General features: G+C 42.4%; 1 protein-coding gene across 39 annotated transcripts in view; it reads left to right on the plus strand.

Moving 5' to 3' along the window:
• Positions 1-12,945, plus strand: part of LOC115073820 (complement decay-accelerating factor-like) — an 83,631-nt gene that overhangs the window by 21,003 nt on the left and 49,683 nt on the right. For all 39 annotated transcript variants that reach the window (XR_003852109.1, XR_003852111.1, XR_003852110.1 and 36 more), the window contains exon 8: positions 1,377-1,415. Coding sequence is in view for 30 of the 39 variants with exons in the window: in XM_029572668.1 (XP_029428528.1) it covers positions 1,377-1,415 (39 nt within the window). In the remaining 9 variants the exon portion in view is untranslated. The remainder of the gene's footprint in view (positions 1-1,376; positions 1,416-12,945) is intronic.

A 12,945-nucleotide genomic window follows, 5' to 3' on the forward strand; every position in this document is an offset into this window, starting at 1 on the left:
CACCTACCGCTCGATACTGCATTAAAATCGCATGCAAATGCAAGCCGCGTCCGTGAAGCGTTAGGCCCGCGCAATCCATTTTACTGTATAGAGCGCTATACAGCGCCTATACAGTAACCTGGGTGCGCCGGCACCTGTCATTTCAAATGACAGGTACCAGGAAGTGGCCGGTTCTCCTACGCTCGGGATTGCCAGTCCTCTCTACCCTCCTCCCGAAGCAACGAAAAGCGAAAAAGGAGAAAAGCGAAAGGACGTGTGAAGTGTAACTTACTTTTCTTGTGCGTCTCCGGAGGAGGGCTGCAAGAAAAGTAAGTTACACTTCACACGTCGTTTCGCTTTTCTCCTTTTTCGCTTTTCGTTGCTTCGGGAGGGAGAGTAGAGAGGACTGGGGCTGCCCCGGAGACCGGCACCCATGGACGCGGCCAGGGCAGGTGAGCGAGGGCTGGGGGAAAGTTTGCCGCCTACCCTTACCCCTGCCTCTAACGCAGGGGTTAAGGGTAGGCGGTAAGTTAGCAGGTTAAACGCGTGACTAAACTGCAGGTTTAAAAAGAGATAATCGGGGCACGCGTTACTGTATGGGAGGGAATAGCTAATCCGATCGTTTACATCTCATATACATGCCGCGGGCGAAAGGGTTACCCGTTGATTTAAAGAGGCGGTAAGAATGGGTTAAAGGGGATAGTGAATCGCGGGTTGGACTAATGCGGCCAAATTGTGAGTAGAAAGCGGGTTAGGAGCAGGGTAACCGCGGCCGCACTTTACTGTATTGACCTGTATGTGATGTAAAACAGGGTATGTTCTGCTTTATCACTTTCAGTCCTGGTCTGCTCCATTTTCTAAATAGCCCTTATGTTTTGGTTACTGCCATCATTGTAAAAAAAAAACACAAACATTAATGAGCAGGGCCCCTCTCTCCTGCAGCTGTGGCCCTTGCTGTAGAATTGTGCAGTCCCTGTCAGGGGTGAGAGGAGGGAGGCAGTGACACATTTAGCTTACCTCTTTCTCCCAGTGCTCCTCAGGTGTGCGCGAGGAGGAGGAGAGGAGCAATACCTCCGGCTGTCTCTTCTCTTGCTGCCCACAGCCAGGCATTCTTTCAACCTCCTCCTAATTCCCCCTCCTTACCTATCCCTGGTCCTCAGCTTATTTTATTGTATTCTATTTACATTGGCATTTTCTAACTCTTGTCACAGGAAACTGGGAAGCACAGTAACTCTGTGCCTTTTCAGTAAGTGGTGGCATTATGTCAGTTTTTGAATCTAGACAGTTTTCTGTGATGTGCTCTTGAAATGGTAGCAGAATCAAACAGTTTTATGTTAATATTGTTTATAAATGATAGGTAAACTCATTAAATGCTAACCGCTTCCCTTAACTTACAGCTACAACTACTCCATCTACTACACTCACTACAGATGGAAGTAAGTGACTTTATTTTCTATATTTGTGAAATATTGGGGTTCATTTGATTATACAATTAAAGCTGCAGTATTAAGTTAGATATAGCAAGGTATTCCCTTGCATAAATGAAGCAGTTGGGCCAAGAAACGTGTGATTTTGAATCTTTGTTTTGTCTAGATATTGCTAAGCTGATCACTCTTATCAAATGTTCTCCATAGCAATAGGGAAGATCAGCCACACAGCTGGGTGAGGTCATCTGCTGGCACCAAGATGGAAAAGCTCTCTTGGAGCTCAGAAAATTGAGAAGGTTTTTCTGAGTTATGTGCAGACCTAGCTGCCCAAGCCTCCTTAGTATTTATAGCAGGCAACCTTGCAGTCTAATGGAGAGGAGGGTGGGCTTGTGTGGCTGATGGCTGTGGAGAACACCTGTTACAGGTTAGCAACTTAGCTTTCTTCATGACCATACAAATGGGGACTCCCTTGGTGAGTTACATTAATTGTTTATGCTTTTATGTTGTTGGAACTTGTAACCCATATTTGTGGTAGAGGCTGAAGGGAAGAGTTAAAGGAATCGGAGAAAGTTCTTTTTTACTCAACGCACAATTAAACTCTGGAATTTGTTGCCAGAGGATGTGGTTAGTGCAGTTAGTGTAGCTGGGTTTAAAAAAGGATTGGATAAGTTCTTGGAGGAGAAGTCCATTACCTGCTATTAAGTTCACTTAGAGAATAGCCACTGCCATTAGCAATGGTTACATGGAATAGACTTAGTTTTTGGGTACTTGCCAGGTTCTTATGGCCTGGATTGGCCACTGTTGGAAACAGGATGCTGGGCTTGATGGACCCTTGGTCTGACCCAGTATGGCATTTTCTTATGTTCTTATATACATTTAAATAAACTTGACCAAAACTGCTGTCTTGACATGAAGCATTTTCTGGGCAGTAATGAGCAGGAAAGATAACGGCCTTGTAGATATCTTCTATGGACTAAGGAAGCTACCATAACCCTGACTTGATGGGTTCTTTCTTTACTATGACAATATGTAATATAATTAGAGATCCAAGCTGAAAGAGTAATTTTGCAACTGGAAAACTTGCTTGACTGGGTTAAGAGATAGGAGGACTTCCTGTAGGACTCTGTTCTTTTTTAAACAGTGGTGAAGCTCTTCTGCACTCTAACGAAGGTTGAACCAGTTCATCCTTATGATTGTATGGTCTTAGAAAGTTAGTATATGTAAACTCACACCTGTATATCTATAAGTACACCATTGATGCCAAAAAATATTTATAAAATTTTTCATTACTTTTGTATATTTGTATTGATTATTTATTGTTTTTATTGATAGGAGGAAAAGACTTCAGATACCAGAAGGGCTAACTAACTAGTCATCCTGGTGATGTTCAATCATTAGTCATAAAAACCTCCTTTTGAAATGTAATTTTTACATGAGAAAATGTTCTATGCACATTAATTATTCCTTTATCATAGGATTCTATTTACAGGACCAACGAAGCAGTAATAATATATTATTCAATGTCCATTGCTTTGCTATAACATTTTAGCTTTAGACCACAATGGGTTCTTCATCAGTATGCTAAACTTTGAACTCGCAAAGATAGACCATTACTTAGCTTGTTGTAATGCTGCTTGAATCAGTGAAGGGCTTGAAAATGATTCTCCACAGAAACTGCTCGGAGACTCCAACAATTGGCCAAAGTTTCTCCAGGACGGCTGGGTCAGGGAGATATTCCTTTAAAGAGATACACTGTTTTCTTAAGAATCTTTCGGTTCTTGCTACTGTTTTCTTAATCCTTCGATACTTGCTACCGAAGGATTCTTAAGAAAACAGTGCATCTCTTTAAAGGAATATCTCCCTGATGCAGCCGTCCTGGAGAAACTTTGGCCAATTGTTGGAGACTCCGAGCAGTTTCTGATTCAAGTAGCATTATAACAAAAGTAATGGTCTATCTTTGCGAGTTCAAAGTTTAGCATAGTGATGAAGAACCCATTGTGGTCTAAAGCTAAAATGTTTATAGCAAAGCAATGGACATTGAATAATATAGTATTACTGCTTCGTTGTTCCTGTAAATCGAATCCTATGATAAAGGAATAATGTGCATAGAACATTTTCTCATGCAAAAATTACATTTCAAAAGGAGGTTTTTATGACTATTGATTGAACATCACCAGGATGACTATTTAGTTAGCCCTTCTGGTATCTGAAGTCTTTTCCTCCTATCAATAAAAACAAATAATCAATAAAAATATACAAAAGTTTAATGAAAAATTTTATAAATACAACCCATTTTGGAAAAAATGCCAACAGTTTGGGTACTTGCCAGGTTCTTGTGGCCTGGTTTGGCCTCTGTTGGAAACAGGATTCTGGGCTTGATGGACCCTTGGTCTGACCCAGCCTGGCAATTTCTTATGTTCTTAAATTGATTTCCTGCAATAGTGAGGAAGTGAGACCCTGTAATTCAGTTTCAGTTGAAAGCAGACCCATCTCCAGGGTTTAAAAAGTGGCTTAATTTGCTATGTTGTATTTTCTCTGGTAGGGGTCCGGGAGGAAGTATCATATAAAAAAAAAATAAAAATCTGAGATCCAGTGGAAAGGCCAACTCTTGTTCAAACTTCGTGGGGGTATAAAATGATGATGTCATTACCTACTCCCCTATATGTTTAAGCAAACATGCTGTATTATAACACATCAAATTAGCTAAACCTATCACCCCCCCTTCCTTCCACTGCCCCCATTAAAGTGGTCAAAGCCATATGTGGTTTTTGATGTCTCCATAGGAAGAGTTGAATTAGTGACTTTATATTCCATATATTTTTGACAGTGAGAAAAAATGGTAATGTTTGAATTAGAGCCACTTTAGTAAAAATTAACCTGACCTACCAGTGAGAGAGGTAAATCTCTCCAGTTTAAAAGCAGCCATCTAGTATCCTCATAGAGCCTTGTATAATTAACCCTGTGTAACGAGGTAACATCTTTGCAAATATTAATATCTGATCGACTTCACTAAAAGAGTTTCCAAAGTGGATGATAAATAGGGGTGGCGATAACAGGCAGCCCTGTGTCGTGCCTCGGCTTATTTGGAAAGTTTACTTCATAAACTATGCTTGAATAGGAAAATTCAGCTTTAGATATTCGGTCTTCTCAAAAGTAGGTAGGCCTATTGGCGCTAGACGCTATTGCACTTTCGGAGGATCTGATGACTGAGCTGAATACAGTTATCCATAATGTTCTGTGAAGACTATGCATAGGTCTTGACCTGTATGTACCAACTGACCTGAGGCCGTTTTCATGGCTGAGATGAACCGGGGGTTACCCCACTTTTTTCTAAGATTTGACAAGTTTCCATGCTTTAACATAGTAAAAAAATGTATATTTATAGTACAGCATACCCTTTTTTGCTCTTTGATGTATTAAAGTACTGAGCATGGTCTGGGCTTCCATGAATCTAGCTTTATTATTATTACTGTGCTTGCTTCGTTTTTGCATTTGACATTTTAAATTTAGAATTTCTCGACTGATAACCTTCTGCCTAGACATTACAAAAGTGATATCTCCTCTCAAGACTGCCTGGGAAGTCTCCCGTTTATTTGTTTTAAATGAAATTGAGAAACCACTTTTGGGAGCAATTTGATGCGTTTTTAATACTACTCAGTAGTGAAAGAATTAAATATAAGGAGAGTAGGGAATACGTTGACTAGTGCTACTTGTTAGCAGAAGTAACTGCCATCAAAAAACAATACTTTCAACATTTTATTTATTAAATTTAACTGCATTATCAACCTTCGTACTAAATATATCAACATAAAACAAGTTTCCAAAGCGATGTACATAAGTTTTAATTTGCATTTTATCATAAAAATTGGAAGGAGAATAATTTTTATAAATAAGTTCTGCTGTTATCAGACGTTCAAATCGTGGCAAGAACCATTTCATATTTCAAGGAACGGGGAGGGGGGTGTTACTGGCAGTTTTCAGATGATTTAGGTCACTGTAGGCTGATAAGAACTCTTTCTGAATTTTTGTGGTATGCTGCTGTAGCTCTCAGATAAACTGTCAGTTCATTTTCAATCCATAGGTTTAGGAGTAATGTTCCCTCTAAGCTGCACATGTGTGCAGCCACACACAAGTTTTCTCATGGCCACGTACAGCTTTGACCCCTCCCTCCTAGTGGAGGGATCGGATTGAGCAGGGATAAACAGACAGGTGAAGGCGACAGAGGAAGGCGACCAAAATGGTATGGGGTCTGTTTCAGAAGACTTACAAGGAGAGGCTGGAGGGTCTGAATATGTGTATCCTGGAGGGAGAGGAGGTGCAGGGGGAGACTTGATACAGACCTTCCAGATACATGACAGGTATCAGCGATGCATAAACTTCAAACGTTTTCTGCTGGAAAGGAAAGAGTAGAACTAGAGTTCATGAAATGAAACTCCAAGGGGGATGACTAAGAACCAGTATCAGGAAATATTTTTTCACAGAGAGGGTGGTGGATGCCTGGAATGCCGTCCCATAAGATATGGTGAAGATGAGAACAGTTCATGAATTCAAAAGAGCATAGGACCAACCCTGCGGATCCCTAAAGACTTGAAGGGTTGGTAAATCATTTTTGCATGGGGTAACCTGCGCAGAACAGCAGTTCTCCGAAGACACGCATTAAGAAAGGTGTGGAAGGAAGGCAAAAGGATTACCGGCATGGTTAAAAGGTGAGGTGAAAGAGGCTATTTTAGCCAATAAAAAAATCCTTCAAAAATTGGAAGAAGGATCCATCTGAAGAAAATAGGAAGAAGCATTGTCAAGTTAAGTGTAAAATATTGAAAAGACAGGCGAAGAGAATTTGAGATGAAGTTGGCCATAAGAGGCAAAAACTCATAAAAACTTTTTAAAATATCTGAAGCAGGAAACCTATGAGGGAGTCTGTTGGGACCGTTAGATCACAGAGGGGTTAAAGGGGCTCTTAGGGAAGGTAAGGCCATTGCAGAAAGATTAAATGAATTCATTGCTTCTGTATTTACTAATGAAGATGTTGGGGAGATACTATTTTTATTTAGCGTTTTTTATATACCGAGGTATAGCAGAGTCGCCTTCACTCCGGTTTACATTATAACAAACCAGTTACATTTAAATTTGACAGATTACATTAATCAGACTGAGAAACAGACATAAAAATTAGTCTAACAAACAGCAGGATATATTACAAGTAAGGTATACTGAAAAAACAGGTACTAGTTCTGGAGTTGGCTTTCAAGGGTGAGGATTCAGATGAACTCAACCAAATTACTGTGAACCTGGAAGATGTAGTAGGCCAGATTGACAAACTAAACAGTAGCAAATCACCTGGACTGGGTGGTATGCACCCCAGGGTTCTGAAGGAACTAAAAAATATTTCAAATCAGTTAGTTAACATTTGTAACCTATCATTAAAATCATCTATAGTACCTGAAGACTGGAGGGTGGCCAATGTACCCCAATATTTAAAAAGGGCTCCAGGGATGATCCAGGAAACTGTAGACCAGTGAGCTTGACTTCAGTGCTGGAAGAAATAGTGGAAACTATTCTAAATATCAAAATCACAGAGCATATGTGATGGTTTAATGAAACACAGTCAGCATGTATTTTTACCCAAGGGAAATTTTGCCTCGTATCTGCTTCATTTTTTGAAGGGGTTAATAAATGTGGATAAAGGTGAACCAATAGATTTGGATTTTTAGAAGGCATATGAATTCCCTCATGAGAGGCTTCTAAGAAAACTAAAAAGTCATGGGATAGGAGACTATGTCCTTTCGTGGATTACAAACTAGTTGAAAGACTAAACAGAGAGTAGGATTAAATGGTCAATTTTCTCAGTGGAAAAGGGTAAACCGTGGAGTGCCTCAGGGATCTGAACTTGGACTGGTACTTTTTCAATATATTTAAATGATCTAGAAAGGAATACGATGAACGCGGTAATCAAATTTGCAGATGAAACAAAATTATTCAGAGTAATTAAATCACAAGCGGATTGTAATAAATTGCAGGAGGACCTTGCGAGACTGGAAGATTGGGCATCCAAATGGCAGATGAAATTTAATGTGGATAAGTGCAAGGTGATGCATATAGGGAAAAATAACCCTTGCTGTAGTTACACGATGTTGGGTTCCATATTAGGAGTTACCACTCAGGAAAGAGATCTAGGCGTCATAGTGGATAACACATTGAAATCATCGGCTCAGTGTGCTGCGGCAGTCAAAAAAGCAAACAATGAATTATTAGGAAGGGAATAGTTAATAAAACGGAAAATGTCATAATTCCTCTGTATCACTCCATGGTGAAGACCACACCTTGAATACTGTGTACAATTCTGGTGGCTACATCTCAAAAAAGATATAATTGCGATGGAGCAGGTACAGAGAAGGGCAACCAAAATGATAAAAGGGATGGAACAGCTCCCCTATGAGGAAAGGCTAAAGAGGTTAGGACTGTTCAGCTTGGAGAAGAGACAGCTGAGGGGGGATATGATAGAGGTCTTTAAGATCATGAGAGGTCTAGAACAGGTAGATGTGAATCTGTTATTTACTCTTTCGGATAATAGACTAGGGGGCATTCTATGAAGTTAGCATGTGGCACATTTAAAACTAATCGGAGAAAGTTCTTTTTCACTCAATGCACAATTAAACTCTGGAATTTGTTGCCAGATGATGTGGTTAGTGCAGTTAGTGTAGCTGTGTTTAAAAAAGGATTGGATAAGTTCTTGGAGGAGAAGTCCATTACCTGCTATTAAGTTTACTTAGATAATAACCACCGCTATTACTAGCAATGGTAATATGGAATAGACTTAGTTTTTGGGTACTTGCCAGGTTCTTTTGGCCTGGATTGGCCACTGTTGGAAACAGGCTGCTGCGCTTGATGGACCCTTGGTCTGACCCAGTATGGCATTTTCTTATGTTATGTTCTTAAGTTTACTTTCATGGTCTATTTCCCACTGCCACATTGGTGCCTGCTGGCCATAGATGGCTGCCGCCTTCGTTTTGTGTCTGTGGCACCTTTTCTTCTGTTCATCATGGCCACGTCTGGTTTTCATTGATGATCCTGGTGCCAGAGGACCATGTCCATCACGGATATTCATGAGATGTATCCTCTGCCTGGGGGCATTGGATGATATCCAGGGTGGCTGGCTGTGCCTTCAAATGACTCTGAAGGGATGGCTGCTTCGACTCGACAAGATGGATCAGCTCTTCGGGTCAGAGGTCTAAGCTGGCAGCATCAGCATTGACGGACCTTGGAGCTGCACCGATGGACACCATGCTATCAACATCAGTGGGACCATCTGTGTTTGCGGATAGGGGCACCAGAGACCGACCATTTGTCAATCTCTGGGCTGAGGATGCTGGGTTCGTTGTCTTCGGCATGGGGGAAAAACTGGGCCGAGCATCGAGGGAAGCCTAAGAAGCATTGGCACTGGCTTTTGCCACGATGTCCCCGAAGTGACCCCACAGCGAGAGGGCTCCCATCCTCTATCAATGTCAGGGGTCTGCGACTATCTCCACTGGTCCTGGTGCCAGTCGCCTACCCACCTCCTGGGTCCAAAGAAGATCTGGCCACCTTTCCCTTCTCCCAGTTGGAGTTGGCATTGACAACATTTGAGGAGGAGCTGGTGCATCAAGTCCAGCTGGTGGTGAATTGGGCTTGAAGCACCAGAGCCCATACTGCTTGTCATCCTATTGCTACTGGAGAAACTCAACATGCTCATCTGTGCGTTACTGACTCAGCTGGTGCCAGATCCTGGAATGGCAAGGGTGCCCAGCGCGGCACTGAGGCCTCCCCCTACCGATACGGTGGTCATTGCTGGTTCCTCCAAGGAGGAAGCTTCACTGAGGTCTGTAGTCCCCCTGTCTAGTTCTATCATTGCCTGCACTTCTGGACGAAGGCCAAGCACCTAGGGCCCCATCCTTGTAGCATACAGCGAGGATGAGGGTCCCTATGACCCCACGGGGGGGGGAAGATCCGACGGAGTCCTCAGAGGGCTTTGATGGTCTCTTGTCAGAGCCTTCTCCAGATGAGCGAAGGAAGTCACCACCTGAGGATTTTACCTCTGCAGGGTTTGTGAGGTGAGACCATGCCATTTCAACTCTTAACAGAGGATGCCAGGCACAAAAAGCTTGATCTTCCAGTTTGAGGAGCCTCCTAAGGAGATTGTGGCAGTCCCAGTACGTGAGATCCTTAAGGAGTTGCTGAGGATATGGGAACACCCCCTCACAATGTCTTCTGTTAACAAGAAGGTGGACTAGGGTCTATCTCATCCAGAAAGCTGCTGGATTTGATAAGCTTCAGCTGCCTCACCAGTTGGTGGTCGAATCTGCTCTCCAGAGGGCCAAGCGGACTTGGACCTGTTCCTCTGCACTCCTGGGGAAGGACCACAGAGTGATGGACACTCCTTGGGAGGAAGGTTTCCAAGACGCCTTGCTTATTGCCCACATTGCTGCCCACATGAGCCAGTACTCGTGGGACATCTGGAAGGAGGTGACTGAGCAGCTGCCTCAACAGCAAGACACCTCATGTCGCTGTTGCACAGAGGTCGAGTGCAGAAAGCACGAGGTCTGTGCGACTTACTATGTTTTCGAAACAGCATCGAGTCTCTGCAGTGGGAATCTGTACCCGCAGAATGGCATGGCAGTGGGCCTAGGATATCCGAACAGAGGTACAGGAACGACTCACTGATATGCCGTGTACTGGAGATAATCTCTTTGGAGATGGTGTGAGAGATGCTGTGGCCCAACTTCAGGACCACCTTGAGATCCTCCAACAACTCTGGACCTGTCCTCCTCATCCAGGAGGCCATTGAGTCTGGGGCCAAGGAAGTTTCTTTCATCAGAGGAAGTACCATCCACCACTTCCTTGCTTCCATCAATACCATCAGGGCTCCTGTGGCCATCCTAGGCAGCAGAGAGCCCCCAAACCCCAGCCTACTCCTCAGACAACTTTGGGGACGGGGTTTTGACTGGGCTGTAGGGCGCATAAGTCAGTTGCCTGGGACGAGGGACCCTCTGATCAGGGGCAGGCTGTGGTTGTTTGCTAACTAGTGGCCAGTATAATCTTGGACCAGTGGATCTTCTCCATCTGCCAAGTGTACCAATTGAATCTATTGGATGTCCTGACAAATTGACATCTGTGCCCATATTGGGGGCCGGTAGCACACTACAAGCGGAGCTCTTCTCCCTCTTAACGGCCAGGGTGGTCGAGCCTGTACCACCAGGGCAAAGATGGTGGGGATTCTACTCCAGGTACTTACTGATTACAAAGGGAACAAGAAGACTCCGTCCCATCTTGGACCTAAGGGCCTTGAGCAAGTTTCTAAAAAGAGAAAAGTTCAAGATGGTTTCCTTGACTTAAAGGACACATACTCTCATATCATGATCGTCCCTGGTCATAGGAAGTATTCCTGATTTGTGATGGGAACACAGCACTTCCAGTACTGGGTGTTGTTGTTTGGGCTCGTGTCCGCCCTACAGGTGTTCAGGAAATGCCTGACCATGGTGGCGGCACACCTCTGCAGACTGTGAGTCTTTCATACCGTATCTGGACCTTTGGCTGGTCAAGAGCACATCTCAGGCAGGGGCATCAGGTCCATGTGCTTGACCATTTGGGTGTTGGAGTCACTAGGGTTCGTTCTCAATTACCCAAAGCATGATGGTAACCCACACGGAGCGGCATTTATTACCCTTAACAGAAAGCCTGGGGGTAACCTGTAGAGAGTGGCAGTTACTACCGTAAGCAAATTGCTGCGCAGATTAGATGGACCATTTGGCCTTTTACTGCTGTCATTACCATGTTATATGGTTTTAATGAATTGTATGTATTCACTTATAAGCCTGCGTATGCTGCAGGGTAAAAATATGCCTGTGTTATGATATGCGTGTATATGTGCGGGCTATAAAATACTATGGTAAAACTGTGACCAGATGTGTGTGTGTGTGTGTGTGTGCGCCACTGCATGTGTACCGGTAGATGTTTAAAAGTTATCCTTGGCGTTTATAGCTGGATTAATGGAGAGTGAAGTGATTGCCCAAGGTCACAAGGTGCAGCAGTGGGATTTGAACCCTGGCTCCCCTCCTCCTTAACCTGCTGCTCTAACCATTCCAGCTGCTCCTCTCCCTTAGCTGGCAGAGATGGCATTAATTTAAGTTAACAACATGACAGATGTTGCTGATGCTGAGCACAGCTTCAACATAATTTATTCCTTGTACATGCCACAGTCCAAAGCAAGTTACTGCACAAAGCATCCATAATTTAAAAACGTGATTGTTCTTAACACGTAACCTCAGATACTCGGAAAGATGACAATTTTCTCAAAATATAAAAAGGATGGTTTTATTGTATGTATTTATTTATTTTATTTATTTAGAGTTTTTATATACCGACCTTCTCTCAGTCCAATCCCGAAGAGTGACATTTTCCATTTAAGTTTGTAAAATGTCCTTGCTTGATGATTTTTGTACATGGTAATCTCTGTTTTTGTTTGAAAACTGTGAGGTTTTTCAATAAAAAATGACTTTTGCATATTGAGACATGATACTTTATGGTAATTTAGCCACTCAAGTGATGCAGTATTTTAAGAATTCTGCCATGGGAAACAGAGCTGTGATTGGAAATTCTCAGAGGCATATGTTAGTATGGAGGAGATTGACCTTGATACTTTCACATCCTCTTACCTCAGAGGCCTGAAAATTATTTATGCAGAGTAGGCACTGCAGACTTCATTAAACATGAACCTTTATGCTGTGAACATGGCACATAGTTTGTGCAAAATGCTATAAAGGAAATTGTTTTGATGAAATTAGAATTTGAAGGGAACCTTGTAAAGCTAAGCTAGTATGCAGGCAAACAGGGAAAATTATGAGGTAACACAAACTATTTGTTTATAAATACATAAGCTCTGAATTTCTGATTTTGAAATGTGGAGACCATGAAAAACTTGTGTTCACTATTTTTGGTCATTGCCAGTTGTCAAATCAGGGTTCACTCTTTTTTTTTTTCTTGGCAACATATACTGGTGGTTAAAATTTGCTATAAAAATGAATATTTGAGTTTATCCTCCTCCTCCAGAACTGATCAGGTATAACATGGATATTAATGTGCTTTGGATAAAGGAAGGAGGTATTCTTGTATGTCCTCATCAGGAGCTCATGATTGGTTGCCTTAAGTTGCTTGGACACTGTACTTTTTGTAGTATTAAAAAAAATTATCTTTACTAAACCAGGGCAACAAATGGCACACCTTGAATATTTTCTCAGTATTAAGTACAAAGACACATGAATCTTATAAAATGGAAGTTGTCTTTTGCCATCAGCTTTTCAGAAGAACATTTGTGGTCCTAAATCAAAATTGAGTCTTTCTGAAGGGAGGTAAAAATTGTGGTTGCCATGTCAGTCCCCTTGTAGTCATGGCATCAAGGGTGAACAGATAAGTTGGGATATGTTGATGTGATGAGCTTCTGAGAGTTATCCTCTCCATCAGTTCAGGCAGTTTGCACAGAGAGATTGGGCACTAACATTTCCTTCCG

This window comes from Rhinatrema bivittatum, chromosome 12 (genome assembly GCF_901001135.1).
Source record: "Rhinatrema bivittatum chromosome 12, aRhiBiv1.1, whole genome shotgun sequence".
Classification (NCBI taxonomy): domain Eukaryota; kingdom Metazoa; phylum Chordata; class Amphibia; order Gymnophiona; family Rhinatrematidae; genus Rhinatrema; species Rhinatrema bivittatum.